The following is a 24,288-nucleotide window of genomic DNA, read 5'->3' as shown; positions in this document are numbered from 1 at the left end:
ATGAAAGGGATAGACTGCCTGGAAGGTGAAAAAAGAAAACGAAAGTTACATTGAGCATCTTGACATTTTCAGCCACCGCTGGCATTTCCTTCGGATGACACACCTTGCTTCTTATGGAAGAGAAAGATATCATAAAAAGGACAGGAAGTGGGCTTTCTAGAACCAGATATCTGCAAACCTTCTCGGGCAGCAAAGCTTTTCACTCTTCCCAAAGGTCAAGCGACTGCTGGGAAACTCCGGGCACCGCCTCGGATAGAAAAGCGAAAGCGAAAGCGCGCCTGTCTCAGTTTCGGCGCCATGGAAGACCGGAGGAAGTTGTGTCCCTTTGCCGTGCGGGTCGAGGGGGGCTGGGGGGCCGCGGATCCCCCCAAGAGCGTGAGAAACAAACTCCTGTGCTACTTCCAAAGCCGGAAGAAGTCTGGCGGGGGCGAGTGCGAGCTCCAGCTGCGGTCCGGCCAGCTCCTGGCTTGTTTTGCCGAGGAGGAAGGTAGGCTCTGGGCTGCGGCTTGCTTGGGGGAAGGAGAGGCTGGGCTGGTGGTCGCGCCCAACTCCTAGGGCAGGTTAGGTTGCCTTCGGGGCGCCTCTTCCAGTTCCGGGCGCGAGCTTGCTCTTAGGGCCAGCTGGCGTTGCAAACTTCATGGCGAGCAGCTCTTCCAAGCTGGGGGCGGGGGAAGGGACGAAATCCCAATAATACATTTCCATGTTGGGGAAAGCTGACCTGGCTAGATTGGGCGCTTCGATCAAGGTTTAAAAGAAGGCCCTTCTGAGCAAAGAAGGTGGAAATTTTGCTAGAAAGTAGTTGGTACAGAGGCCAGGCAGGAAGCTGATCCTACCATGTCGTTTTCAGTGGTCAAAGCGCTTCATGCTCAGCACTTGACCAGAGTAACCAGGGTTACAGCAGCCATGCACAGTAGGTCAGCATCTCTATAGTTTGGGACATGTGTTACAGTTCCTACAGTACAGGCAGTAGGACCCAAGTGGATCTTTTGGGAACCAAGATGGTCCAGCACATGGTGGACGAAGTTACAGTTCTTCTCAAGTTGTTCTTGTTGGAAAGGCAGTCGCTGTCATGCGTAGACACCTTTGCTTCTGTTTCAGTGAGGCAGAGAGTTCTATCCCAGAAGGTCCATGAGCTTGATGTTGCTGGAAATGGAAAATTGGTATTGACTGTCAGGCTGCATGAAACAGCTGAAGCCCCTGCAAAGGGTTTGCCTAAAGAGGAGAGGGTTCCTGAACAGGTAATACAGAAACTAATTTTAAAGGAGTCACAGGTCTGAAACATTTGTTAGCTATGTAGTTTATTAATCTGCTGCCATGATTTTGTTTCTAGGCTTCTAAGAAAGAAGATCATCCAGAAGAGAGAGGTATGATGGCTCATGTGGAATATTTATGCACTGACACAGTTGCTGGGGAATTTGGAGAGGCTTGTTGGTTCTAGTTTCTTAGCTTTAGTGTCCCCCAGGCCCATGTATCTGTGGACCCAGTCAGCAATCCCTTAAGGGCTCTTCCAAGGGAAGTAAAACAAGCACACTTTTAGTGGCCTATCACTGCTCTTCTTAACCTAGTACACAGTGCTATATCCTGCCCCCACAGAATGTATTGCAGAAAGGATAACTATTTCCAAGGAGGCTGTTTGATTTTTTAAAAAACAAGGGATCTGCATACATTAGTACTGGGAAGGGAAATGTATAGTCTAACCCAAAATCCTTTTAAAGGGTTAGGGGAATGGGAAATCTCATGAGAAATGACAGAAAAAGTTTTGTGAGCAAGAGCAGTGGTATTCCTGGGTGGTGAGCTTCTAAAGGCCATATCAACACCCCACTGAAATGGGGAACTCTCAGCTACTAGCTAAAGTCACTCATAGGTCAAAAGTAAGGGAGTCTGAGCACTATCTTGATGGCAGAGCACTATCTGGGCATATCTCTGGATGATCTCTTATCCAGGCTTTGCTAACCACGTTAAATGCATATATGGCACAGGTGTCAAACTCGCGGCCCTCCAGATGTTATGGACTACAACTCCCATCATCCCCTGCCAGCATGATGCTGTAGATGATGGGAACTGTAGTCCATAACATCTGGAGGGCCGTGAGTTTGACACCTGTGATATATGGTATTGTGAGCTTTTTATTTGAGAGAGCTGAAGCTTAATAAATAGGAGTGCTACTTTTCCCATGACATCTGGAACAGCTAGATGTTTTCAAAGCAATAAAATGGGATATACAAAACCCATAGTATAGCCTGTGTTGAGAGCACAGTAGAATGCTGTGCTTCACCTATTTCTTCAAGGAAACCCTAAGTTCTGCAACCAACACATTTATGAACAGTTTCTTTTGAATGTAACTGACAGAATCACATGGTGGGGAGGACTAGATAGGGGAAATGTGGAAAGATTTGTGGAATTGGAAGCCAGATATAGACATTCCTGCCTAATAAAATGCCTATCTAGTTCTTGACTGTTCAAAACACACCCTCGTTAACATGGTTTTGCAGTTTATCCTGCAGTCATCTGAAGCTTCTGACAAAACTTTGCTTTAATATCTTTCTGTATGTGAATTACTCTTTTTGACCTTGAAAATAACTCCTTGGTTACCAGTTGGAGACAAGGTGAAATAACATTTTTGTTTCGGGACTGGTATTTGCATGAAAAGCAAGAAGGTACAAACTGAAGTTAAAGTTTTGAGAGAGGGTGTCTTAGCATGCTGACCTATGTACACCGGCTTGAACCTTGATTAAGCAGATCTCCTTTATGCTTCTATCAAATTAGCTGTGCAGGAAAGCTTGCAAAAAGCGGAACTCTCATCAGCTGGAGTAAATCCATGCCATGACAAGGATATTTCTGAAGACTTGCCAGGGTCTTCCCTTGTTGTTCTCGAAAACATCAAAGAATCCATCACGCATGAAACCTTGACACTACTGGTGGAAAATATTTCTTGCCTCTTTGGAGAAGATGACTTCAAAATTGAATTGCTGAGAGAAAGAAAAACTGCTGTGGTAACCTTTCAGAGCAACAATGGTACGCAATATATAACTTATGTTATTCAAATGTTTCACTTTGAGAAGAGCATGTAATGTTTTTAGACTACCCTGGAGGAACACTTTTATGATATTTCTCTACAGGTGTGGTTTCAGACATGTGACCCAGGGGCCAGATCCACTCCCTTGAGAGAGCTTATGGGGCAACCCCCCACCTTACTCCTGATCTGCTGTGGCTTGCCAGGCCAGAGCAGGAATAGGGGGTGGGGGGCGGGTTTGCCTCAGCTGGCTACCAGGCCTGATAAATCCTCTCAAGGTTGCCATCTCACCCATGCTGCTTGCCAGTCCAGCCACCTCACCACTGCTGTTCTGGGGCCAGCTGAGGCAGCCACCCCCCCTCTCTGGGCCCAACCCAACCAAGTCACATATCACATCTGACCCTCTGAACAAATGAGTTCAACACCCCTGCTCTACAGTGTTGATGAGGAAAATACTTGTAATGTTTCAGTAGAAGATTTGATCCTTATTGCATGAAACACTTGTTTTGTTCACATAGATATGCAAACTGCACACTTGTTGTGTTCAATTGCTGCTTATTCCAGATTTGATGGTTAGTTCTCTGGTATTTACTTCAGTTAGACACACTCTGACAATATTCTGACCTCCCCTGTTTGTAAATATTCTTGCTCTGTGACAGTGATATGTTGAGTATATCCCCTTGCCCCTGTTCATGCATTCATAATCATGTACACTGCATACATGCATATAAAAAGGATCATATGTGTTGGCCCTGTCCTGGGGCATGGTAGCATATAACAACACCTGCAGTGAGTCCTTACAAGTGTTTGGACAAAGGAGTTGACTGCAGTGTTTCAGCTGTATGTGTTATGTTTGTGGGAGGAGCCAGTAGTCTCAATCCTGTTTTCCTCTACATGTATAAAAATAAGGTTATTGTTAAGAATTTGAGCAATGCTGGGAAAAAATACAAAAGAAGCAACCCTGAAACAGGTGCTCAGGACAAAATAGCTATGTAATCAGCAGAAATAGTTAAAGCAGATAAATTAAGAATGTGTGAATAGCCCAGCTAAATCAAAAGTTGGTGTCATTGAGTAATCTGTTTCTAAGGGGATGTGCAGTTCATGCAATCCAGTGCCAGTCATTCTGTCTTGTCTCTCTCTGAGCATCCTGGTTCTTTTTCAGTATATGCTATTGCTATTTAAAGAACAGCAAAAGTGGGGACTGTGAAATCCATAGATAAGGGAAAGTCTTGTTAATGCCTTTTTGATTTTGGTTTCAGATGCTGCAGACTTTCTTCACAGATGTGCCCAGAATGCTAGGTTTAAATCATTAAAAATGACTGCCAGGTCTCTTGAAGTGACAAAAATGATCAAAGTTGAAAATATGCCACCTGCAATTTTCGAAGGCTTCATAGTCCTTTACTTTGAAAGTACTAAGCATGGAGGAGGGCAAGTGTCCAGCGTTCAGATGTTTCCTGAGGAAGATTCTGCCATTGTTACTTTTTGTGACCACCAAGGTAATGTCATCTGTTATTGTGGATGTATTTAAAAATTGTTGACTATTGAGGTGACATGATTAAAGATCAGTTATAAATAAAGTTTGTGATTATTAGTTAAGTAGAGTCATTCTACCTGATACCTGTAAACTTTTAGGAAGAGCCTGGGGTTCCAGCTTGTATTTTTGGTTTAAATTGAGTAATATTAAGAAGATCCCATTTAATCAGACCAGTGGTCCATTTTCTCCAGTATCCTTTTCCACACAGGGTTAAACCAGTTGCCCTGGAGAACCAAAAACAGGACATAGTTTCCATTGTCTAGAAAGTCAGGGAAATGGAAACTGGTCAGGGAAAATCAGGGAAATGGGTCAAATTCAGGGAAGGTCATAGAGAATGTGATTGACATACCTTTGAAATGCCGCTGCAAGAAAGCATTCTACACTTGTGACAGTTGAAGTGGGGAAGTGGTAGAATACAAGTATAATGCAATCATGCACACATATTCCATAATTTAAGTGATTTTGATTATGAGTATTGACTGATAGCTGTTTACGGAATAAAATGTACTTAAGAGATAGCATTATTTTATGGTGGAGCTTATTGGGTGTTTTTGCAGCCTTTTAACATTCAAACAAACTGGAATCAGCTTTAGTTGATTTGAGGATAGGAATATTTGGGCATGTCGGCAAATTGTACTTTATTTCTTCCAGCCAGGTGTAATGCCAAAGCATATCACAATACTATTCTCAACAATAAATGTTAGATGGTTTAAAAATCAGATCTTATAATGCAGAACAATGTTAATCAAAGAACAACTGTTTTAAATGTTAATGTTAAAACAGTATTTTAGGCACTATGATGTTCCATTTAGTGTACAGATTTCTGTACTTCTTCATAAAGGAATTTGCAGCATTTCTGTCATGAAACAAACATTAGATGGTCACTTTACATAGAGTAGAAAAGAAAAATAATCAGCAGATGAACAGTATCAAACCAGTTTTCCGTGATGTTCAGGAAAGCAATAATTTCCAATCTGTTGATCATTTTGTCTAAGAATGTTTCTTGTAAGCCATTCAAGGGTCTGGGCCTGAAGCTGCTGGAAGTATTTTATGTTTGTGTAAAACAGCATTCAGACTGAAATATAAGTAATTTAGGTCTACACGCTTACCAGTTGGCAGAAACTCACTGGCAGAATGGGGAAGCAAACCTACAGGAAGCTACTTGGGACTCAAAGAAATAGACTCCGGATGGCACTCAAAGTGTACCTGACTGGGCCTTATTAAGTGCACCTGTTAGCTACAGTGCAAGACAGTTACTCAACTGCATAGAATCTGCAAATTATTCACTGTAATTTTAGCTCTGGTTTTAATTATGTGTTTTTGTTACATTTTTTGGTTTCAAAAATGTGATATCGTTATATGTCTGTTAATTTGTTTAGCTGCCTTGGTAAACCTTATGAGAGCAGAAAGTTGGAGTATAATTTTTGTAAAATTAAATGTGGAAGCCTCCTTAGACATTGTTTCATGGAGATTTGCCTTAGTGGTTTCCATATTTGGCCTTTGCTGCATGTGGCTAGCTGAGTGCCCTCACGCTTTTTGGGATGGATATTGTTTGAACATGACTCACAGACTCCCTTTGAGCTGGAGCAAAAAAAAAACCCCACTCTCCCTTCTTTGTTCTAATTCAAAAGGGAAACTGCAGGTGAGCACTTGTGTTCTTCCCACAGGTGATCTGGGGAGGAGTCAGAACTAAGATCCATCTTCAAAGTGTGGAAGCTAGTCTCCCTGCACACCCTTTAAGACCCTCAATGGGCTTTTTCCTTGTCAATAAACATAATGCTTACATGGTTCGTTCTGCCTAAACTGTGTTTATATTTTCATTTCTTTTTTCAGTTGTGCAGACTGTATTGGAAAAGCGACATTCTTTTGAACGTCAGCCAGTGTTGGTTTATCCATACTATAGTTCTTTGAACACAGTTCTGTATGGAAATGAGAGGCCGCAGGTCAAAATGCCAGAACCTGTCAAGCTCTCCTTAGATCCTTATATCTGGAAGTTCATACAGATACAGCATAAACTAGTCGAAGAGATACATAAGGAAATGGGAAATTGTTGTTGTGAACTAACATGGCCTCAAGTGACTTGCCATCATCCAGAGGTCATATTATGTCCTTCAGCTGCCTTATCTAAGGAGGCAAGCAGGAGTTGGAAAGACAAGGTTTCCATGGAATTTGCCTGCATTATGTCAAAGTTCAAGGTTGTCAAATGTAAAATAATCCCAGCAACATGGGACACCATAAACAGTACTCTGATAAAGGGTGATGTTTTGGCCATTCCAGATGATCACAAAGAAACTGTTACTCTGGCAGGTTTTGTATTCACTGTAGATGGTATGGAGAAGTTGATAAAAGAACATGTAGAAAATGTCATCAAAAACGAGGAAAAAGCAAAACAAACTGTAGAAGAAACTGTGTCAGTAACTCCAGGAAAGTATGCTGTTTTGCACTGTGTGCTATTAAAGGAGAATGTGTATAAAAATAACCCAGATTTAAAACTCTCTTATGATCCTTTAGCAAAGATTCTTCGGCTACGTGGATTAAATGTAGAAGTGTATAAAATGAAAAGCGTCATACTGGAGCAGTTGCACAAAATGGAAGAGAAACAAGTCAATATTCACACCAGTATTTTTCAGTTCCTACAGCATGCAAGTAGCAAAAATGTGTCCCTGAAAATATTTGGTGCAAATAACATTAATGCTTCCTATGAGTTTGCGTCTGATTGTGTGGTGTTGGTGGGATGTTCTCCTGAAGTTCTCTGGAAAGCAGAGGAACAGATGAAACAAGATTTGGATCATAAACAAATTAGTTTGGACAATCAAGGAATTCTGGACAAAAGGGAGTGGAAAGAACTTGTGAGACAATTACAGAAGAAGCACAGTTCTTCTGAAGTGGCTGTAATAATTGATGACTGCCTTGTTTCAGGGCAAGAGGGAAAAGTAAGCATAGCTGGCTATAGAAAACCTGTAGCAGAAGTGTATCAGGCTCTGTCTGAGTTTGTTGGCAGAAACACCTCCATGATGAAAGAAATCTTAGCCAAGTGTGTGGCTGTTGTGAAATTTGTGGAGAAGGAAAAAGGTGAGGTTTGGCTCCGCTTGAGAAAGAAAGGTGTGAAAATTGAGTTTGGCCCTCAGGCTAAATTTAAGAGTATTGTGCTGAGTGGATCCAAAGCAGAGGTCTCGGCTGCAGCTGCTTTGGTTGAAGAATTGCTGTCTTCAGTGAATTCTCTCACTGTGGTATTTGATAAACCAGGAGTGAAATCCTTTTTCAAAAACCGTGAACATTCGTACGTTACTGAAGTCCGGCAAGCCTTCGGCTGTTTGATCAGACTGCAGGAAGATGGAGAAGATATTAGTAAGGGCTCTGAGAAAAAGATGGGGCACCCCCACTCTGAAATAAAGTTAAAAGATGGTGTTGTGATAATAGTTCGTAAGGGTGACTTGACCCATTATCCAGTTGATGTTGTAGTCAATGCATCAAATGAAGACCTGCAGCATATTGGGGGTCTTGCTGAAGCATTGTTAAAAGCAGCGGGCCGTAAACTTCAAATGGAATGTGATGAACTTGTGAGGAGGTGTGGACGTTTGAAGCCTGGCCATGCAGTGATCACAGGTGCTGGGAATCTCCCATGTAAACAGGTAATTCATGCAGTTGGGCCAAGGTGGAAGTATGAAGAAAGAGAAAAATGTGTGCAACAGTTAAAAAAAGCTGTGAAGGAAAGTTTACATCTGGCAGAAACGTACAATCATTGCTCCATAGCCATCCCTGCCATTAGCTCTGGAATTTTTGGATTCCCGCTAAAAGAATGTGCCCATTCCATTGTGACAGCTATCAAAGAGAGCTTGGAAGAATCTAGTGAGAGTGGATGTGTGAAAAAGATCTCCCTTGTGGATTTGTCAGATAACACAATTCAGGCTCTCACTGATGCTTTGAATAAAGTGTTCAAAGATGGGTCTCTCCAACCCAAATCACCAACTCCTCAAAAGGACAAGCAGCCATCAGAGAAACCAGTCAAAGGAGACCTTCCTGTCGCATTTTCTCCTGAAGGCTTGAAACTCATGCTTGTGGAAAAAGGAATTGAAAAGGCTGTGGTGAGTATACGAATGGTTGTATAAGTAATTTTCAAAATTGTGCTTAAAAACATCTTGTAGTTTGGTTTTTAAATGAGAAGCTATTAGGTCAGAAGTTTTCCACATTGTTGAGCTTGTGGACATTTCTGAAATCTTGAGAACATGAGTGTGTGCCCCACAAAGTGTCTTCCATGGGGGCTAAGGCTGATCACGAAAATATTGTATGTTTCAAAGTAAGCATCATCCCATGGTGGAGATAGCTTTTTCAAAATGGTGCTCCCTGTGGAGATGAAGACTTCTCTGAAGCATCTCCTGTTCCAGTGAAATGGAGGAAAGCCAGAATAAACTTCTTGCTTTGCAGAAGGATTTAGTAAGTACTTTGCAACACATCAGTGAGCATCCTGGTTCCCACAGGAACAATATTAGGGATCCCTGAATTAAGCTGTTTCCAAGGTGACTTTATAGATAAGCTGTATGCACCTACTCCATATGCCTTTTGGCTTAGAAACCGATTCCTCTCCTACCTGACTTGAAGTTAAAAAAAACTATTGCTTATACGTATTGTGTTTACTTTGTAGCAGATCCATGCAAATCTCCTACATGGGCTGGACTATACTACTAAACAGTTGTTTCATTAAATTTCTGAATGTGAACAGTCCAACAAGAAAGAGAGTACCAAACCGTTTCTCAGCTACTCTTGGTGCCAACTGTGGTTTGCTGAGACATCTGATTTCACAATTCACAGTTGGTTGAGTGTCCTTGTCTCCTGAGCTGGCCTAGCTTGAGACATAGGTACGTCCTTTCCACTGGAGGTTGAAAAGATGTAAACAGATAAACTGGGGTTTGCACAAAGTGAGTGGATGTCAAAACCATGATTTATTGTGACATTTACCAGTAAATGCAGCCAGAATTTTTCAGTAATGTTCACACATAGGTAAGGCAGGCTTATGTATTTGTTTTTAATCAGGTATTAAAATATGATTGTTTTATCTGTTAAAAGCACATGGATGATTGAACAGTAATTTATTCAGATATCTTGTATATATCTTGTAATAAAGGAAAATATAATAAAGGAATATATCCCTGCTGGATCACACTAAATGTACACATAATTCAGCATTTTTATTCCATTTACTGATATGTAGGCACCATACTCCAAATTAATAGCCATTGCAATATCCTTTTCAACATGAAGATGCCAGGAAATGTATGAATTAATCCGCCACATCATCTTGGATCTTCTTTATGTTGGAATGCTCCACCGGGTCCTAGTGCCGGCTTTCCCCCGCCTTCTGATTCTCTGGCATTATTTTAAAATTTTATTTAAGTGCCCTTCCATCAAAACCATTATTGTCTGCACTGGGAATCACAGCACTTTGATAAAATAGCATTTGTATTCCTCCAGTTGCCTATTAGCGAGCCTTGCTTTTTTGTAAAGTTGCTCCTGGTGGGTGAGACTAACTTTGGGATCCATAATGAGAAAATATTTTTTCTTTAACCTCTCCACGCCATTCATTTTTGCCAGCCTCCATTATATCCTGCCTCTCAGGCCTAATTTTCTACTTTACCAGGTCCCAAACTTTTACTTTTCTTCATAGAAAAATTCTGCATCGGTTTTCTTGTCCCTCTTGGTAGGCGATTCAGTTTTGAGATGGATGCCTAAAGTGTTCCAAATGTGGGACTACCATACAGCTTATCAGTTAACTTTCAATTTACTAGTTTACCCCCTTTTCTAATAATTTCTAGCATTGGTTTGGGTTTTGTGCAGTTTTTTTTCCCAATAATGCTATTTTTCTTTAATGGAAGGAGCCTTCTGCTGGTTCAAGCCTTTTTCTCCATCACTAAGAGGAAGGTACTCTTGTATGGGTTTGTGCCCCATCCTTGTTTCATGCACAGGGCATATGCAGATTGTGTTTTGTTTTTTAATTTTTCCACAAAAAATTATGACTACAACATCAACAAAAAAAGAAAGTTGCAAAGGAATAAATTCAAATATAAAAAATAAAATGCACAGGGAAAGTGAAATTAAGAAGGGGGGTGATAAAGAAAGGGGGAGGCAGCTTTTGAAAGCTGAGAGGCAATCTCACACTTATTGACCCAGAATGTTTTGAAAACTACTAGGTCTGAAGTAAACCCTATCTAGTTCACCCATCAAATAGACAGCCCCCAGAACGTCTTGGGAGGCTAGAGCCAGATCCCATCTGCTCTTGAGCTGCCAATTGCCCCTTTCATTAAGTGGGGCAGGGAACATCTAGACCAGTGGTTCTCAACCTGGGGGTCGCGACCCCTTTCACAGGGGTCACCTAAGACCATCAGAAAACAGTCTTTTTATATTTTATATATACCAATTTTATGATTGGGGGTCACCACAAAGTGGGGAACTGTATTAAAGGGTCACGGCATTAGGAAGGTTGAGAACCATTGATCTAGACGCTCTGACCAGTCAAGGCACCATATTCCTCAAATGTCCAGCACAATTTTTTTTTGCATAGGCTTTTACTATCCTAAGAAACTGTTCATGCTTCTCCCCCCTCCCCTTCCCTGGTCCATGCCCTACCCACTCCATGGAGGGATGAGCTTCTACAGGCATTTTGCCTCTTTTAGGAAAAAAGGTAGAAAATACTAAAACATCTGATGAAATCAACAGCTCCAACTTGCTGGCAGAAGCAGTCGGGCAATGAAATAGAAGCTGTCTTTGTTGGGAGTGCCCCAGTATGCCAACTGGTATTGAGTTGCCAAAACAGGACAGCTGGTTCTGAAGCCCTGGGGTGAGCATTTGCAGGGGTGGCCAACACCTTTTCTTCCATGGTTTTTCAAATCAGAGTATAAGATCAACTTACATTCTTTGAAAAATCATGGCAAGGCTAACAGATTTCCCCTGGGTGAAACGTGTAGGGAATTTTAACTGAGTAATAAAACAATTTTTTTACCTACTTTGTACTTTTGGCCTCAGCCTCATTGTTTATGGCCTATGACTGATGTAGCCCTGTTAGTTCTCCTCTAATATAAATGGTAATAAATACAGCCTGTTATGCAATAATTCTCTCTCTATATAACTACAAAAATAAAAAATAAAATAGTTCAGGTTTAACTAGTAACTCCTACGTTTTATGTTGTGGAGGGGAAGCACTGTGGAGTTACTTTGGAAGCGTGTCTTGCAAAACAGACTGAATTGGGAAATGGTTTCCAAAATGTACAGTAAATTTAAAAATGGACTCCGCTTCGCAAGTTTGGGAGCCAGTGGCCTGATTGCATATTACTGTTATGTAATCCTATGGCAGGTATTTAAAAACTGCTTCTGTTTCAGACGGACGTCGTCGTAGGCAGTATCGGCAGTGATCTCAAACTTGGTGTGGGTCCACTTTCAAAAGCACTGCTGAAAAAGGCTGGCTCTCAGCTACAAGTTGAGTTTGACCAAGTGGTCCAACAAGGACAACAGGCTCAGGCTGGCCATACGATCCAAACTGGCGCATACAATCTGACCAGTAAAATTGTGCTGCATGCTGTTGTTCCTGCGTGGAATGCAGGGAAAGGAAATGGAATGAAGGTATCTGTGTCATTTTTCTGAGAGTATTAATTGTACTGAAATTCAGACCTTAAGGTCATTGTGCAGAAAGTTTTGTTTGTACTGCTAAGTAATAGCTATGAGTAGTGATTTCAATAATGCACAATGTATTGTCAAATTCTTTCATGGCTGAATACAATTGGTTGTTGTGGGTTTTCCAGGCTGTGTGGCTGTGGTCTGGTAGATCTTATTCCTAACATTTCGCCTGCATCTGTGGCTGGCATCTTCAGAGGTGTATCACAGAGACAAGTCTGTTACACACTGCACGTTTCTCAGATCTGGGACTCACGTAGGGGCAACTTCCTATGGTCTTGTATTTAACTCCTGTTGGATCAGAACAATGGGACATCCAGTCTTCACCAGAGGCGTAACTCCAGGTGGGACACTATGCACTGGGGGGGTGCCCCTGTGAGGCGTAACAAGGCGGGGGCGTTCCAGGGTGTGACAGGCGGACAGGGGCATGGCAGAGGCGGAGGACACACCAGTGCACCGGGTGCTTTCCCCCCTTGCTTCGCCTCTGGTCTTCACATCTTTTCAAGATTATACCAGGGTAAAGGTAAAGTTTCCCCTTCAGTAGTGTCCGACCCTGGGGCACCACTGCAAGCAGTGATTTCATAGGCAAGCCTCTTTTGTGGGGTTGTTTGCCATTGCTTTCCCTGGCTATTCTTTACCCCTAGCTATGAGCTAGGTACTCATTTACTGACCAAGAAATGGATGGATACAGGGTACAGCAGCCCAATCCTCCCCATGCTGCTGCCCCATCTGCATGTGAAGTTTAGATGCATATGGCCTCCAAACACAGAAATGCAATCATAGCAAATAGCCATTGGCCACAGTATTCTCTGTTCATTTGTCTCACCCACCCCCTTGTAAAGTTCTCCAAACTATGAAACACCATCACATCCTGTGGCAATAAAGTTCACAGGTAGATAGGTAAGTTCTTTGTCTTGGTGAATTTACTTGCCACTCATTTCAGCGGTTGCCTCTGTTTATCTACACCATTTATAATTTTATTAAACACTTTTATGTTTCCCTCTACTTGTAATGTTTTTAAACTGAAAGGCTTGAAATATTTTTAGCCTTTTTCTGAGAAAATGTGTTTAAAGCCCTTGATCACTTTGGTTGCCCTTTTCTATACCTTTTCCAGCTCTGCAGTATCAGTTGATGTCCTGGGCCCCTGGGGATGCTTTTACTATGCTGTACTTTTTTCACTAGAACTCCTTTAGCACAGAGATGTATTTGATCTTTTTAAAGCCAGAGTGCATACTCTGGATTACTTAACAATTAAGGGGTAACTATTCTGTGCCAGATTATTTTAGGCATGCACACTTGCTTAAGAACATGAAGGTATTTCCTGGATTACTCGGTGGTCTGTTCTGTCCCAGATTTTATGCAAGTATCCTATCAACCAGCAAATGCTACATGGTCTAGCAGAGTTTTATTGGTAGTCTGCCAAGGGTCCACCTTTTGCCCACCTGTGTTCATGCACAACTGGAAGCATAGAAATGTTTCAGGAAAAAAATGGGAATTTTTTTCTCCAGGATCCCATAATCTTTGTGGCAAGTCAAATTTATAGCTTTCATACACTGAATGGCATCATCTGTGTAGAGCAGCTCTGTGTAGAGCAGGCCAAATCACACATTTTGAAAAGATCAGAAATGTACAAACAATTTTATCCAGTCTTCTAAGGGCCTGTCTGTGTATTTAGAATAAATAATTGGTACATTTTTCTTGGACCGCACTAGTTGAGATTTTTAAAAAATCAAATGTTCTACCTATACCCCAACCCGTTCGCAGAAATCTAGCATGTGACAAAGAAAAAGTTCTAGTCTAATCTGTTCTCTGGTGTGTTACTTTTAATTGTGTAGAAAATTGTTTTGTACATGTGACATCCCTCACCTGTCTTCGGAGGTGATACAATCCTAAGAGCTCCTTCTGACCATGCGTATCATCTCTAAATTAAGGTTGTGTGGACATAACACTATATTAATATAATACTATATTATATATATATTATATATATAATATATATATATAATATATAATATATATAATATATAATATATAATATAATATATATATATAATATATTATATATTATATATTATATATTATATATATATAATATATATATATTATATATAATATAATACTATATTATTATAATACTATATTATATACTATAATATAATACTATATAATATAATACTATATTAATATGGATTTTTTTAAAGAAGGAACATATTATTCAACATTTAATCATATTTGTTGAAATCTGCCATACCCTAAATAGGTTCTTCGAGATATTGTGAAGGAATGCCTGGAGAAAACTGAAGCACTGTCTTTAAATTCTATCTCATTTCCGGCAATTGGGACTGGAGGGTTTGGCTTCCCTAAACTGGAAGTCGCAAAATTGATGTTTGAGGAGGTACTTCAGTTCAGTAGCAGGAAGAATGTGAGGTCTCTTCAGGAAGTTCATTTTCTCTTGCATCCAAATGATGTAGAAAACATAAAGGTAATGTTACTGCTTTCCTTTTATACATTGTTTTCAGTACTAATTGGTAATGTTTTACACGATTTACTAGATTGCCTTAGAATGTTTACTTAATGGTTGGTATCCAGCAGTTACACTTAGTAGTGTTTGAAGCCTTCTTATGACAGAATTGGCTCCTCCACTGGCAGAAGATGAAGGCAGTTTTCAGACATTCCTGAGTGGAGGATACGAGCCAGTGTATTATCTGTCATATTTTTCCTTCTTAGAAGGCATTTGGGAGAATACACAGTTCTATTCTTTTTCATTTCTGAAATCTTGTAAGTGACTTTGGTTTTCTTTCTAGGCATTTTATGAGGTGTTTGAATTCAAAAGTTCCACGCTTGTGCCCCCAAATGATGGACAAAGTGCAGGCAAGTAGATTTGTTCAATTGGAGTCCAATTTTAATTCCTCTTAAAGCTTCTCCAATGGTTGAGAAGTTAGCCTGTCATCCTGTGACATTACATAAATTTTCATGGAGTGGAGGTCATGTCATCAAATGTATTAAGTGTTATTCTCTGTTGGCAGAGTGTCGAAATATTGGGAAACAGTACAGCTCAAAAACAGTGAAATGCAAAGGTAGAAGTGGGTCTGTTACATTTTGAGACAGAATGAAATATATGCAAGATTCTAACAAGGCTGAGACTTTAAGGCAGCTCCTGATGAAATACACAGAAAGGCTGTTAAAATAGTAGCGTACATCATGTGCTATGTCTGTAAACCAACTGCCACAAATCAGCCAATGACCAGGGCTGAAAATCGGAAGAACAAACCCATAAAATAACAAGAAGCAGAATCTTTGAAATAGTGACAGCTCCAGATATTTACATGTTGTAGTCAAAAACTCACTAAATCCTACCATTTTTTGTTTCCTTTACAGGTTTCTTTGGACCCATTTCAACCCCAGTTTTGGGCATACACGAAATGCAGATTGGAACGATTAAATTCCAGGTTGCCACAGGAGATATAACAAAGGAGAATACAGATGTTATTGTGAATATATCAAATGCAAATTTCAATGCCAAATCAGGTATTTAAAAATCAAAAGAACTTCTCCATTACATTGCAAAATGTTTGGTTGTGTGAAGAGATGTCTACACTGCAGAATTTTCAATCAATCAGATCTTTATTACGGCCACAGACCAGCCTGAAATAAATTAAATAAAGGATAGAACATAAAGGATAAAACAAATTAAAACAGTAAGCATAAGTACTACAAGAGATAAAAACTTAAATTCTATAAAAGGGGGATAGGTATAAAAAGACTCTAAAATTGTTAAATTGAAGGCTATAGCAATCAAGTCATTAAGTTTACTTTTTGCACAGACTACCCTGCAATGTATTTCAAGTGCTATTACCCAGAACCTGGCCACACTGTACATTCTAACAGGATTGGTGTTTTAAGCAACATGGTGATATAAAATTGTTCTGTAAGACCTGAGAATCTATACAACAGTGGCAAAATAAAACTAATATGTATATTTTCATAAAACTGACGGCGGAGACATGTTCTACTATTTCTATGTGTCCAGATCCACAAGGACTGCACCAGTGTGGTATAGTGGTTAAGAGCAGGTGGACTCTTATCTGGAGAACTGGGTTTGATTCCCCACTCCTCCATAAGAGCAGTAGAGTCTTATCTGGTGAATCAGATTTGTTTCCCCACTCCTACATTCCTGCTGGGTGACCTTGGGCTGGTCATAGTTCTGTCAGGACTCTCTCAGCCCCACCTACCTCACAAAGTGTCTGTTGTGGAGAGAGGAAGGGAAAGGGGCTTTTGGAGTTTCCTTACAGGAAAGAAGGGATGGGAGATATACATTCAAACTCTCCTTCTTCTTGTCCTGATAAGGTGTCTTCCTATATCATCCTTCCAGTATGTTTGAGGGGAGGGGCTGGCACTGAGCCTGTGTAAAGGTTCTCAGTTGTTTAGGCACTTCAAGATTAGTTAAGCATGCCATAGGAGAGATCGAATACCTACTACATTCACTGGCAATAAAGATTGGTTACCTGGCTGAATCCAATTGGCACTCTATATCTGCCGCACACTGATAATTGATTCTTTGGCCTGTTCATAATCCATGCTGAATAAAAGTTGTAGCAAAAAAACCAAATGTAAGATTTTGGTATTTTACTGGCTGATCTTAAAAATGTAGATTGTATCATTTCCAATGGTTCAAATTTGGTAAAGCAACCTAACTGAGCACCATACAGGAGTTGTGGAATCAACTTGGCTTCAAACAGTTTAAGTGTGGTGGAAATATAATGGCCACCTTTCATCTGAAGGAATTTGAGGATGGCAGATGAGTTCCTCTGTGCATTTCCAGCAACATAGTCCCCACAAACCTTTCTGCCACCAAAAGATAGGCTACCAGCCATAGATACTTAAAGCAAAAAACCTGCTCAATCTTATGACCATCAATTCTCTATCAATGGTACTTGGGGCTTTTGGCAAATGCCATAATTTTGGTTTTCTGGTAATTAAGTTCTAATCCAGCCATTTTCAACCAGGGTGCCGTGGTACCCTGGAGTGCCGTGAGCATGTCCCAGGGGTACCGCGGCAACACTACAGCCCCTACCCCCTCATGTTTGTGGTGTCTCCCACCAGTGCCAGCAAGGACATGGAGCTAGCCCATGGGGCAGGGCCTGCCACAAGGTCAGCAGCCACCACCACCCCCAGTGCTTCCCTTCGCCCTGGGAGGGGAAGGTGGGGTGTGTGGCAAGCAGGGGCAATGGGAGGGGAAGGTGGAGGGTGGCGGCAGGGGAACTGTGAGATATGAAGAGTGAGGTCAAGGGTACCCTGACCTCGAAAAGGTTGGGAAACACTGTTCTAATCTGTCCTCCTTAAGGAGTGTTAGGAATTTGAAATTGCGCATGGTGCTTTTACCACCATGTAGGGCTCTTCAAAGTGGAGCAAGGGAAAGCATGAAAATCAAGAGAGTAATTTGCTGTGGACTTTCATAAGCAAATCTGCACAGATGCATATATTGATGAAGTTAAGAGACTGTTTCTCTTTATTTTTTTTATTTTACATCAAAGTTACTTGTAGGAATGATTCTGTATTTTAAAGCTGGGAAATTTCAGAACAAGAAAAGGGGAAGATCTCCAAAAAGTAGTCTAATATTTCTGAATCTGGGGTGGAGGGGTGGAGAGAGCCTGTCATTTCTGAGAATTCTTTGAAAAATAGGCTCAGAAGGACTTGGCCCTTCTGAGTTGAGTTGAGAAATTCGTCTCTATCCTATGCTTGCCCTCATGCTTTGCAGTTCTTTCAGAATAAAGCAGTTGCAGACATGATTTTGGAGATTTCTCCCTCCTCAAATCCCAAGGAACACCTTCCATCTTGTTCTTTGCATGGTTATGTAAAGGTAAAAAGGGCATCACAGGAAAATAAGGGCTCCAAGTTGACCTCTTAGGCTGCATGTTGGAATCTTCCTTTCTGGGCAGATACTTTGAAGCAAGAAACCAACTTGCTGGCTGATCGCTTCCAAAAGAGAAATGGGTTGTTGGAAGTTTTCTAACCACAATAATGAAATTAATTCAATGATAGTGAAACTGATCCTGCTTGTGAGGATTTTTAGCACTGAAATTTAAATCTGAAATCTTTTTTTCACAAGAGTCAAGAGGTTTGAATAGCTTAACATGAATATACTCATTCCCCTTATTTATTTGAAGGTGTCTCCAAGGCCATTTTGGAAGGTGCTGGATCTCAAGTGGAAATGGAATGTGAATTACAAGGTTTGTAATTATATTATTTAATTGATAGGTTGATGTCATATGTAACGTAAAAAGGGACACCACCCTTTGCGGGGAACACAGACACACAGACAAATAAAAGACTGGAGAGGTTTTTATAGTGAACAAAACTGAAACGTTTATTTGCTGGCTTTCACAAAGAGGCTTCTCAGGTAAACTGGAGAGGTTTAACGCTTGTTGGTTTCAGAATCAGTTTGTCTTAAGATGTTACTTCAGATTCATATGCACACCGACACACGCAGGTGTCTCTTAAGGGAAGATTTAGCTTTGAACTAATAAATTCCCTTACGCACACAGACACTATTCCTCACTGCTCCAATACCCACTGATCACACCCAAGCACACAGTCCAAGCCCAGGAGATTCTGGCACACTTGGCCTCCCTCTCTCCCACTAGTCCTAATATGGCTTCACTGCCTCTGGACTGGCTTCTCCCAGACTGGTGATTCTGGTGATACACCCAGGGGCAAGGCAGACTAGATAGGTCTGGGCAGTTTTAAAACCGCCAGGCTCCTGAAGGGCACGTCAATCTGCACCCAGTCAGGGCCTCCTCTCTCTGTCAAGCATGCACCGCTTAGACAGGGACTGGACTTCTGTCAGCCAACTCTGCTGAGACAGAATCCTTTTCTTCCAGAGCTGACAGACTCCTCTCTGCCAGACTCTGCTCTGCTCTCTCTGACAGATCTTCAGTCTCCACTGCTCTCTCCGACCTGTAAGCCCACTGGCTCCCCCTAGCTTTTGGTAAGCGTTACTGGAGCTTTCTCAACCAATCAGGTCGGTTCTCTTTTTCTGGCTGTTGCTAAGGCCTTCTCCCTTTGGCCCGCTGCACGTCAGCCCTTCAGGGTGGGGCAAGTTCGTTACATATGTCCCCTTTCCCTAAAACATTGCGGACTACGAGGGCTACAAGCCTCGTTGCAGCAATATATTGTAAATAAAGCTTACACACGTTAACCAAAACTAAACAGTTTTCAAAAAAAATTTCACATTTTCAAATGCATTTAGTTTTTACCTTAAAGTTCACTTACCATAAACATTCTTACCATGTTAAACTTACCATAAATCCTATATTATACATCAATAACATTTCAGCAATATGCATTATATTTCAACAAGCATATTTTAAACTCAGCACTTTATTTACATACATTCTCTGTTACCTTTTCCTTCAGATGTCTTTACTGGTGGGTGCTCTAAGCACAGGGTAACTTTTCCCTTTATCCCTCCAGTAAGGCTTCCTCTTGGTGGTTATCCAAATCCTAGCTGGACATTCATGCTCACTCATGGCAAGGTTAAGTTGCCCTTTGAGTGCGGTGGTGAATTTGGATGGTGTCACCACATTAGGCAAGGTAAATTTCCTTCTAAACTTACCCTTTCCTGCCAAATCAAAAGCTTGAGGTTTTACACCTCTGGCTTTCTTTACCACTTTGCCTCTTTTGTGGTAAGGCTTTGTCATTTTATCATAAAGCACGTTCTTACAGTGCCCTCCACCAGAACACACACTTATCAAATAATGCATATCAGACCCTTTCATTTTTATACCAGATTGACCTCCCCCGGTCCCCTCAAATTTCCTCTTGAGTCTGGTATTCAAAACTTCAGCTCGGTCTTCTGCTGGGCAGCTGCAATGTTGGGCTTTCACAACAGTCCTCATCGTTGGCTGCTGAAGCGCTTTGTTGAGGTCTGCGGCTGCTGCTGCTTTCAGATCATTTTGATGTTTCTGCCAGACCTGCACTGTCCCGCACAAGTCCTGCACAACACTGTCCCGGCTCTTGCTGGATTCTGGATCCGTCTCAGGAACTGGAACCTCCTGCCGCGCAAAGTTGGTTAGGCAGACATTTGCAGTCGTCTTCGCCTCCTTTTCCCTCACAGGAACCGTCTCGCGATCTCACTGGGTACTGCTCCGCGGGAGCGTCGTTCAGCTGCACCGCTGGGCGTTGGGAGGCGTTGGCAACCGCCTCCTTTTCCCTCACAGGAACCGTCGCCAGCGATCTCCCTGGGTACTGCTCCGCAGGAACGTCATTCAGCTGCACCGCTGGGCACGTTGGGAGGGCGTTGGCAACCGACTTCGCCTCCACCTCTGGAACTGCCTGGCACTGAACTGGAACCACCTTGATAGCTTTGGGGTCAGCAAGCTCAGCTGTCTCCTTCCGTTCTTTCAGGAACTCATCCTGCCTCTGGTCTTCTTGGCACCAGTCAGCATGAACACTGTCCATCTGCAACTCTGGAACTGCTGCAGACTCAGCCTGATTCACAAAGTCCAGGCGTTAAGGAGTTTTCTAAGCCTCCTGGACTTCTTAATGTTGGCAAGGCACACCTTTGCAGGGTTGGCGTTGTCACTTCCAACTGCATCTTCTGGGTGCCATTCTGAGGGTTTCCCATCAGCATTTGGGAAGGAATTTCCCTCCAGTTCATCTGGTACACTGGCAACCCTGGAAACTGTTTCCATTTTCTCATCTGCTGGAAATTCCACAACAGTGTGGGGGATGGGCAGCTCTGCTCTGAGCTTCATTTCCCTCACTCTCAAATCAAACATGTCCTTCTCATGGCTCATGTTTGCCTCGATTTCCCGCCATTTTAAACTCTCTTTCTTTTCTGGCCCTTTCAGCCCGTAGCTTAACTATTTCAATTTCTACCTTCAAGCATTTCATTTCAGCCATCACTCTAGCCTCTAATTTTGCTTTTTCAACTCCAGAAGCCATCTTAGCTTTCTCAATCCCAGCATCTATACTGGCCAGCTTCAGTTTCATGCTCTCCCAATCCTGAAAGGGATCTTCTTTAGGTGTTTCAATATCACCTCTCTCTGGGGCTTTTCCCTCACCAGCTGTCTTTTGTGTCTTAGGTGGTGCCATTTGTGAGGAGAAAATTTCAGTTTACCTCACAAATCAGAAAAACAAAAAAGTGGGTCTTCTTCTGCGTGTTTGAACTGGATTCAGATGTTATCGTATCCCACCGCTTGCCGCCAATGTAGCGTAAAAAGGGACACCACCCGCTAGCGGGGAACACGAACGAACTACTGACAGACAAATAATAAGACTGGAGGTTTTTATAGTGAACAAAACTGAAAGCGTTTATTTGCTGGCTTTTCACAAAGGGAGAGCTTCTCAAGGTAAACTGGAGAGGTTTAGCAACCTGCTTGTTGGTTTCAGAGAATCAGATTTGTCTTAAAGATGTTACTTCAGATTCATATGCACACCGACACGCGCAAGGTGTCTCTTAAAGGAAGATTTAGCTTTGAACTAATAAATTCCCTTACGCACACAGACACTATTCCTCACTGCTCCAATACCCACTGATCACACCCAAGCACACAGTCCAAGCCCAGGAGATTCTGGCACACTTGGCCTCCCTCTCTCCCACTAGTCCCTAGCCATATGGCTTCACTGCCTCTGGACTGGCTTCTCCCAGACTGGTGATTCTGGTGATACACCCAGGGGCAAAGGCAGACTAGATAGGTCTGGAGCAGTTTTAAAACCGCCAGGCTCCTAGAGGAGAGACACGATCAATCTCTGCACCCAGTCAGGGGCCTCCTCTCTCCTGTCAAGCATACGCACGCTTAGACAGGGGACTGGACTTCTGTCCAGCCAACTCTGCTGAGACCAGAATCCTTTTCTTCCAGAGCTGACAGACTCCTCTCTGCCAGACTCTGCTCTGCTCTCTCTGACAGATCTTCAGTCTCCACTGCTCTCTCCGACCTGTAAGCCCACTGGCTCCCCCTAGCTTTTGGTAAGCGTTACTGGAGCTTTCTCAACCAATCAGGTCGGTTCTCTTTTTCTGGCTGTTGCTAAGGCCTTCTCCCTTTGGCCCGCTGCACGTCAGCCCTTCAGGGTGGGGCAAGTTCGTTACATCATACCTCTGCAAATATCTGCTCAATGAGGTTTACTGGAAAAAATGCTTAAAAACAATAACTAATATAAATGTAAAGAGCAATTCTGTGAAGTCAGCTTCCCTGCAGTGAAACTATCTGCGTGTGAAAACCATGAGTCAGTAAACACTAGTTACCTGGGTTAATCCCTTCCAAGATTCTGGTGCGTAATAATGCTTTAATATTGTCTGATTCTATCTCCTAAACAAGTAATGATGATATGACAGTGTTTGATACCTACTGTTGAAGAGTTTCCTGTCTAAAAAAATTGTAACAGGATAGTTTTAAGTGGACTTACAGAATTTGAGGAAGTAAACTCTGAAACAAAAACACATTTTTTCAAAATATATTATACAAGTGGGAACCTGCAAGGACTTGTAGGAGGCATCTCACTTTCCCTTCCCCACTGTTTCCTCTTTCCCTCCTCCTGTCAACCCCCATATCTACTCCCCTTTCCCCGCCTCATTCTCACCTTCTCCAACTTACCTTTTATCTGCCTCCTATCTTCCACTATATTTCTTATTTATTTGCTTTCTTTCTATCACACCTTTCTCCATGGTGAGGACTAAAGCATCTTACATTATTCTACTCCTCCTTTTTTCTTCTCACATCAGTGTTGTGAGGTAGGCTAGGCTGAAAGGATATGACTGGCCTCAAATCACCCAGGAAGCTTCCACAGCAAAATGGGATTTGAACTTTGGTCTTGCAGAATTGACTTGGCCTGCAGGGGGCGCAGAGGCGCTAGCAGCACCAAAATTTCAGGGATTTTTTGGGAGACTCTCCTGATGATTAAGTAAAAATGTACTGCATTCTAAGTATGTACTATTTTATTTCAAAAATTAATGTTATATTCCAGGATAGATGTGCATGTAAATCTGTTGATTTCAATTGGCAAGAATTACCAAATTTAATATCTTGCTACTTTATTGTATAGTATAAAATCCAAGGGAGAATAAACCACTACATGCTTTGTGCTTTTCAAAACAAAAGAATAGTACCGTGTAAATCCTTCTGTAACTTATAGTAATCCTATTAGAGTTACCAGGTGTCTTATTGTTTATTTCTTCCTCCTTTTCCACAAAGAAACTGAAATATAAAGAGTCAAATATAAGTAATATATGTAAGTCTATGCAAATTTTGGCTGGTGTTGGTAGCCAATTCTGTTGTGTTATAGACCATTCTTCAAAGCTTCTGATATATGTGGAGGTTTCAAAGGACCAGTTTCAGGCTCGCAGCTGTTTGCTGAGCTGTTTAGAAACGCAGGAATCTTGCTGGTACTAAATATTTCCCAAGTTTGGCATTGAAAGGGAAGGAAACCAACTCATTCTGCTCCTGTTTTCTTGAGGAATTAGTGGGGAGAGACCGGTTGATCTCTCCCTTTGTCCAAGTCTCTCTCTTGCCATTCTTTTCCTTCCCCAACATCTCTCTTGCACAATGAGAGACAGCAAGATACAAAGTAAATGGTGAATGATATTCCAGAAAACTTTTGGTAAGGGAGGGATTTGCCTGTCCCATATGGGAGGAAGGGAGCCAACACACTTCAGTGTGCTGAAAACTTGGTGAAGGAAGAAGGTTTCTCCTTTTTGCGCTGGATGTTAGAGGCAGACAGGTGCCAAAAAGAAATTATTGGTCTACTTACCATATGTTTCAAGCCCTGATTGTCTGTGATGCAATATATGCTAGGGCCAATTTCACACTTAGATGCTGTCTTGTTAGGTATTCTCATGCAACCAGCTGAAAATGTAAACTTCTATTGGTGCATAGTGGATTTACAGCTTGTTATCTCTTGTTTTCTAGCTTCACAGGCAAACAATGGATTTATAACTACCCAAGGTGGCAATCTAATCTGTAAGAACATTATCCACCTTATCCCTGACTCTGACATCAATTCTCAGGTTTCCAAAGTTCTCCAGGAGTGTGAACTGAGGAAGTACTCATCTGTTGCCTTCCCTGCAATTGGAACAGGTTTG

At 41.8% G+C, this 24,288-nt stretch overlaps 1 protein-coding gene across 1 annotated transcript in view; it reads left to right on the top strand.

Annotated features, from left to right (window-relative positions):
• The first annotated feature begins 297 nt into the window (after nucleotides 1-297).
• PARP14 (poly(ADP-ribose) polymerase family member 14) overlaps nucleotides 298-24,288 on the top strand; it is a 36,178-nt gene continuing 12,187 nt past the window's right edge. The window contains exons 1-12 of the mRNA XM_048484500.1: nucleotides 298-487; nucleotides 1,099-1,238; nucleotides 1,331-1,364; nucleotides 2,767-3,015; nucleotides 4,273-4,509; nucleotides 6,381-8,632; nucleotides 11,919-12,158; nucleotides 14,470-14,691; nucleotides 15,014-15,080; nucleotides 15,588-15,737; nucleotides 18,377-18,439; nucleotides 24,116-24,283. Of these exons, the coding sequence (XP_048340457.1) occupies nucleotides 298-487; nucleotides 1,099-1,238; nucleotides 1,331-1,364; nucleotides 2,767-3,015; nucleotides 4,273-4,509; nucleotides 6,381-8,632; nucleotides 11,919-12,158; nucleotides 14,470-14,691; nucleotides 15,014-15,080; nucleotides 15,588-15,737; nucleotides 18,377-18,439; nucleotides 24,116-24,283 (4,012 nt within the window). The remainder of the gene's footprint in view (nucleotides 488-1,098; nucleotides 1,239-1,330; nucleotides 1,365-2,766; nucleotides 3,016-4,272; nucleotides 4,510-6,380; nucleotides 8,633-11,918; nucleotides 12,159-14,469; nucleotides 14,692-15,013; nucleotides 15,081-15,587; nucleotides 15,738-18,376; nucleotides 18,440-24,115; nucleotides 24,284-24,288) is intronic.

This window comes from Sphaerodactylus townsendi, linkage group LG02 (genome assembly GCF_021028975.2).
Source record: "Sphaerodactylus townsendi isolate TG3544 linkage group LG02, MPM_Stown_v2.3, whole genome shotgun sequence".
Classification (NCBI taxonomy): Eukaryota; Metazoa; Chordata; class Lepidosauria; order Squamata; family Sphaerodactylidae; genus Sphaerodactylus; species Sphaerodactylus townsendi.
Note: the sequence above shows the minus strand (reverse complement) of the source record. Positions and strands in the feature narration are given on the sequence as shown.